Raw genomic sequence first — 7,098 nt, forward strand, 5'->3', positions numbered from 1 at the left:
GTAACTTTAACTTTGTTTTTGTCTCCTTCTCAAGTCATATTGACGAAATATATATATATAAATATATATATATATATAAATATATATATATATATAAATATATATATATATAAATATATATATATATATATATATTTATATATATATCAACAGGTATTGAACAGTGACTCAACCATTGGTGAGAGTGAGGACAGAGTGTTAGTTTGGACACAAGTGCACTGGAGGACAAACCAACATTGATCTCCACTGAAGACTCTCAAACGTCCCCCCAGACAATAAAGTCCGACTCTGCAACCAGAGGTTTAAAGTGTGTTATCGTCTCCACGATAAGGAGCCAAACAAGGAAGGAGCTGCAGATGTTAAGATAATCCTTCACTTTTATTTTCCTCCTGCAAAAGAACATCGACGCGGTTTGTTTGTTCAACATCCCGGCGACCTTGATGAACCTTCAGGGATTTGATAGTGAGCTCAGTGAGAACATCCAGCGGAGGACGAGAAAACAATCGTTTTCTACATCATCTCAGGGACACTTTTCTTTCTTATCCTTCTCCAGGAACAACGGAGAGAAACTCCTGAAAATCCTTCATATGTTCCCGAGTGTCAGTGAAGTGAAGGTTTAGAGCTTTTTACTGACACGTCTTTGTGAGTCTGACCACAACAATATGTGACTTTTAATACTGGACTCTACTGGACTCTACTAGAATACACAGGTCTCTACTGGAATCCACTGGACTCTACTGCACTCTGCTGGACTCTACTGCACTCTATTGGACTCTATTGCACTCTCGCAGAATCCACAGTTCTCTACTGGACTCTTTTGCACTCCATTAAACTCTACTGGACTCTACTGGATTATACTATAATCCACAGGTCTCCACTGGACTCTATTGGACTATATTTTACCTTAATAGAATCTGCATAGGTCTCCACAGGCCTCTACTGGACTCTTCTGGACTCTTGTGCACCCTACTGGAATCCAAAGGTCTCCACAGGTCTCTATTGGACTCTTCTTTCACTCTACTGCACTCTACTGTACTCTACTCTCCGCTGGAGTCTACTGACTCTATTGGACTCTACAGGTCTCCACTGGACTCTACTGCACTCTACTGAATTTGATTGGAATCTACTGGACTCTACTGGACTTTACTATAATACATGGGTCTCCACTGGACTCTACTGCACTCTATTGGATTTTATTGGACTGTACTGGACTCTCCTGGATTTTATTGGACTCCACTGAACTCCACTAGACGATACTGGATTGTATTGCACTCTACTGGACTCTAATATAATCCACAGGTCTCCACTGGACTCTACTGGACTAGACATGCCTCTACTAGACTCTACTGGACTCTGCCTGGTAGCAGCAGGGTTCGTTGAAGAAGATGCTGGTTCAAAGTTAGCATGTGCTAAAATGATAGTTTCAAGTAGTGACGACCACGCTCACAGTCAGTAGATAAAAGGTAGAGTATTGCGAGGTCGAGTGAAGTTGATTCGGGTTGAAACTGCTTCGTGAAAAAGAGTCGTACGTAGCTTTAGAAAGCAAACTCACCAGAAGCAGTGTCATATTAGTAAGAGGTCAGTAGGTGGCGCCATCAGTTGAAAAAATGTTGTGATGGCAGTTGTTCAAAACAAATAATTAGTGCAGGGACGCCATCTAGTGAAGATAATGACACACGTTTCATGAAGCTTCATCCACACGTCACTACCATCTAGTGGACTCTGAAGATAACAATACTGTTTCATGAAGCTTCATCAACACATCACTACCATCTAGTGGTCTCTGAAGATAATGACACTGTTTCATGAAGCTTCATCCACACGTCACTACCATCTAGTGGACTCTGAAGATAACAATACTGTTTCATGAAGCTTCATCAACACATCACTACCATCTAGTGGACTCTGAAGATAATGACACACGTTTCATGAAGCTTCATCCACACGTCACTACCATCTAGTGGACTCTGAAGATAACAATACTGTTTCATGAAGCTTCATCAACACATCACTACCATCTAGTGGTCTCTGAAGATAATGACACTGTTTCATGAAGCTTCATCAACACATCACTACCATCTAGTGGACTCTGAAGATAATGAAACTGTTTCATGAAGCTTCATCAACACATCACTACCATCTAGTGGACTCTGAAGATAATGACACTGTTTCATGAAGCTTCATCAACACATCACTACCATCTAGTGGACTCTGAAGATAATGACACTGTTTCATGAAGCTTCATCAACACATCACTACCATCTAATGGACTCTGAAGATAATGCCACTGTTTCATGAAGCTTCATCAACACATCATGACCATCTAGTGGACTCTGAAGATAATGACACTGTTTCATGAAGCTTCATCAACACATCACTACCATCTAGTGGACTCTGAAGATAATGACACTGTTTCATGAAGCTTCATCAACACATCACTACCATCTGATGGACTCTGAAGATAATGCCACTGTTTCATGAAGCTTCATCAACACATCATGACCATCTAGTGGACTCTGAAGATAATGACACTGTTTCATGAAGCTTCATCAACACATCACTACCATCTAGTGGACTCTGAAGATAATGACACTGTTTCATGAAGCTTCATCAACACATCATGACCATCTAGTGGACTCTGAAGATAATGACACTGTTTCATGAAGCTTCATCAACACATCACTACCATCTAGTGGACTCTGAAGATAATGACACTGTTTCATGAAGCTTCATCAACACATCACTACAATCTAGTGGACTCTGAAGATAATGACACTGTTTCATGAAGCTTCATCAACACATCACTACCATCTAGTGGACTCTGAAGATAATGAAACTGTTTCATGAAGCTTCATCAACACATCACTACCATCTAGTGGACTCTGAAGATAATGACACTGTTTCATGAAGCTTCATCAACACATCACTACCATCTAGTGGACTCTGAAGATAATGACACTGTTTCATGAAGCTTCATCAACACATCACTACCATCTAATGGACTCTGAAGATAATGCCACTGTTTCATGAAGCTTCATCAACACATCATGACCATCTAGTGGACTCTGAAGATAATGACACTGTTTCATGAAGCTTCATCAACACATCACTACCATCTAGTGGACTCTGAAGATAATGACACTGTTTCATGAAGCTTCATCAACACATCACTACCATCTAGTGGACTCTGAAGATAATGACACTGTTTCATGAAGCTTCATCAACACATCATGACCATCTAGTGGACTCTGAAGATAATGACACTGTTTCATGAAGCTTCATCAACACATCACTACCATCTAGTGGACTCTGAAGATAATGACACTGTTTCATGAAGCTTCATCAACACATCACTACCATCTAGTGGACTCTGAAGATAATGACACTGTTTCATGAAGCTTCATCAACACATCATGACCATCTAGTGGACTCTGAAGATAATGACACTGTTTCATGAAGCTTCATTAACACATCATGACCATCTAGTGGACTCTGAAGATAATGACACTGTTTCATGAAGCTTCATCAACACATCACTACCATCTAGTGGACTCTGAAGATAATGACACTGTTTCATGAAGCTTCATCAACACATCATGACCATCTAGTGGACTCTGAAGATAATGACACTGTTTCATGAAGCTTCATTAACACATCATGACCATCTAGTGGACTCTGAAGATAATGACACTGTTTCATGAAGCTTCATCTATTATCAATATTTTGTATGGGTTAAAGAAACGTCAACAGAAGGTTAACATGATACTTTTTACCACATAAAACATTTATATTGACAAAAAGACGGTGTTCTGAAGCTGTTTTACTAATAACGCACAACTGTACAATGAAATACAAACATTCAAGTTCAGAAATAATTTGCTTTAATACATTTAATAATTGATTTAAATCGGGAAGAGAAAAAATCAAAATGAAAACTAAATAATTACTGAGGTGTTTATAAACTACAGACAGGTAGAATAAGTTATTGAAAGGAAAATATTCTAACATTTTTGTTATTTGAAAAGCGAATTATTTCGGAACTCGAATGTTTGTATTGCATTGTACAGTTGTGCGTTATTGTTAGTAAAACAGCTTCAGCCAATCAGCGGCTTCGTCTCACGTGTGTCGTCAGACCAGGAAATGAAAGAACGGAAAGTGATTATGTTGAAGAACATCGTCTTTTTGTCAATATAAATGTTTTATGTGGTAAAAAGTATCATGTAAACCTTCTGTTGACGTTTCTTTAACCCTTTTTTTTTTTAAAGAGACGTTCTCATATGCCGCGTGTGACGTCATCACGTAGGAAGTGGGGGGACAGAATGTGTAACTACAGCGGTTAGCAGCAATTTATGAATGTTCTGTTTCCAGACTTGTATTGATGAATGTGAAGGATGATACTGATGAGGTCATGAATCAGATTGTAATGAAATATGATATGATGGCTTTAATAATAACTTTAACTTTGTTTTTGTTTGTATATATAATAACTTTAACTTTGTTTTTGTTTGTAAATATAGTTACTTTAACTTTGTTTTTGTTTGTAAATATAGTAACTTTAACTTTGTTTTTGTTTGTAAATATAATAACTTTAACTTTTTTTTTGTCTCCTTCTTCCAAACAAAAGCACCTCAAGTCATATTTGTTCTAGATCCTCTGTAAGAACGGGGCGAGACAGATCCTTCTTGTTGGTCCAGAAGAGAAGACACAAACGCATGGATTACAAGATCCAGATCTTGTTGTGACAACATTTCCCTCAGTTTCTGGTCAGTTGTAAAGAACAACTGGACCTTGAATTGAAGAGACTTAATCTGGATATAATGACTCTCTCACTGTTTCTCTCAAAGGAAACAGTAAAAGCTGCTTCATCTACCTTCTGTCAATCATTCAAGGGTTTGTTATCTGCTGAGATTTATTATTTTGATCTGATATCATTGCAGAAGCAAAGGTTGTTCTATGAGTCGAAGGGTTTGAATATTGTTTTTGCTATTGTGTTGTGTTAACGTTCCTCAATAATACGAACACAATCGTTGAGTTTCGTTGTCAGGTAGAACTTGACTGTCAAGTATTATAGAAATGTGTTCAATGAATGTGGGTGTGTGTCTGTTTGTGTGTGTGGGTGTGTGTGTGTGTGTGTGTGTGTATAAGAGAGAATAAAGGTGTGTTTAGTTCAAGGTCCAGAATCATCAGGCGTTATAAAGATATGAAGTTATGCAAGATCAGTGAGATCACAGCGTCATGTGACTGAGAGTATAAAAGGTCCACCTGTGAAGGAAGAGTTTCAGTCACAGTCGTCAGGAACATGGAGAACACTAGAGCTGATTGTGGCATCTGTCTGGAGCTACTGAAGGATCCAGTCACTCTTCCATGTGGACACAACTACTGTCAGGTCTGTGTTGAAGGTTACTGGCAGTACAAGAACATCTACGAGTGTCCTCAGTGCAGAAGGACCTTCAGAGAGAGACCTGATCTCCACAAGAACATCTTGTTAGCAGAGTTTGTGGAGAAGATCAAGCCTGGAACTCTTTCTGGGCCTGAAGATGTGGCCTGTGACGTCTGCACTGGGAGGAAGATGAAAGCCCTCAAGTCCTGTCTGGTGTGTCTGGTCTCCTACTGTGACCTTCACCTTCAGCCTCACCGAGAGCAGCCGGCCTTCAGGAGACACAAGCTGGTCCAACCATCCAAGCAGCTCCAGGAGATGATCTGCTCTGATCACAACAAGGAGAAGAAGAGGTTCTGTCGTTCTGATCAGCAGCTCATCTGTTCTCTCTGTGTGGACCAACACAAAGATCATGTCATCGTCTCGGCGGCAGCAGAGAGGACGGAGCAACAGATAGAGGTGGATCAGAGTCGAGGAAGGATCGAGCAGAAGATCCAGAAGAGAGAGAAGAAAGTGAAGCTGCTCCAGAAGGAGAAGACGAACATCAGATTCTCTGCTGATAAAGCAGTGAAGACCAGTCAGGAGACACTTGACCAGATGGTCCAGATGCTCCAGAAAAGAAGGTCTGGTGTGGAGCAGAAGATCAGATCTCAGCAGGAGACTGAAGACGCTCGAGTCCGAGGACTTCAGGAGCAGCTGGAGCAGGAGATCTGTGAGCTGAAGAAGAAAGATGCTGAGCTAGAAAAACTGTCACTCACCAACAATCACACCATCTTCCTGCAGAACTGGACCTCACTCTCAGAGGTCAGTGAAGACACCACCTCACTCTCAGAGGTCAGTGAAGACACGACCTTCGACATGACCCTCGAGCAAACTCACCGTCACTTTGAGGAAGTATCAGCAGCCGTGGTGGCCTGCAGAGAACTACTGCAGGACCTTCTGAGAGACACGTGGACCAACATCCCTCTGATGCTTGCTCAAGAGCCCGAGACCAGAGAGCAGTTCCTCAAATACTCACAGAACATCACTTTGGATCCAAACACTGTACACTCAAACTTGAAGTTCTTTGGAGGAAACAAGAAAGTGACAAACACGAGGATATGTCAGTTTCGTCCTCGTCATCCAGACAGATTCACTTGTAGTCAGGTGTTGAGTCAAGAGTCTCTGACTGGACCTTGTTACTTTGAGGTGAAGACAACAGGAGATGTTAAAGTAGCAGTTTCATACAAGAACATCAGCAGATCAGGAAAAGAAAGTTTTTTTGGATGTAATGACAAATCCTGGTGTTTACATTGTTACAACACTAGTTGTTTATTTATACACAACAAGGTCACAACTGAAGTCTCCAGTGTCAGACCCTCCACAGTGGGGGTGTACCTGGATCACTCTGCTGGTCTTCTGTCCTTCTACAGCGTCTCTGAGACCATGACTCTCCTCCACAGAGTCCAGACCAGCTTCACTCAACCTCTACATGCTGGAGCCTGGGTTAATCTTTTGTCCTTGTGTGAGTTTGTGTAGTTGAAGTAGACACCAGTGAGATTGTGTGTCTCCAGGAGTGACATCATCACATGAAGCTTCAATGTCCCCCCCAGAATCTGTGTCAACATTCCTCCTTAAGACAACACCAGACCAGGTGGGATTGGCATTTCACAAACTTTGCCTGAGTAATCACAGCAGGAAGAGTGATAGTTCAAGGCAATAAGTTCCAGTAGCCCGAGTTC

The 7,098-nt window shown here is 40.9% G+C and overlaps 1 protein-coding gene across 1 annotated transcript; it reads left to right on the forward strand.

Annotated features, from left to right (window-relative positions):
* Positions 1–5,299: 5,299 nt before the first annotated feature.
* Positions 5,300–6,320, forward strand: LOC148090071 (E3 ubiquitin-protein ligase TRIM47-like). The gene is given in 3 exon segments (XM_087785590.1): positions 5,300–6,063; positions 6,128–6,181; positions 6,212–6,320. Coding segments are annotated over 3 exon segments (927 nt in total).
* The last annotated feature ends 778 nt before the right edge of the window (positions 6,321–7,098 follow it).

This window comes from Callionymus lyra, chromosome 1 (genome assembly GCF_982586985.1).
Source record: "Callionymus lyra chromosome 1, fCalLyr1.hap1.1, whole genome shotgun sequence".
Classification (NCBI taxonomy): domain Eukaryota; kingdom Metazoa; phylum Chordata; class Actinopteri; order Syngnathiformes; family Callionymidae; genus Callionymus; species Callionymus lyra.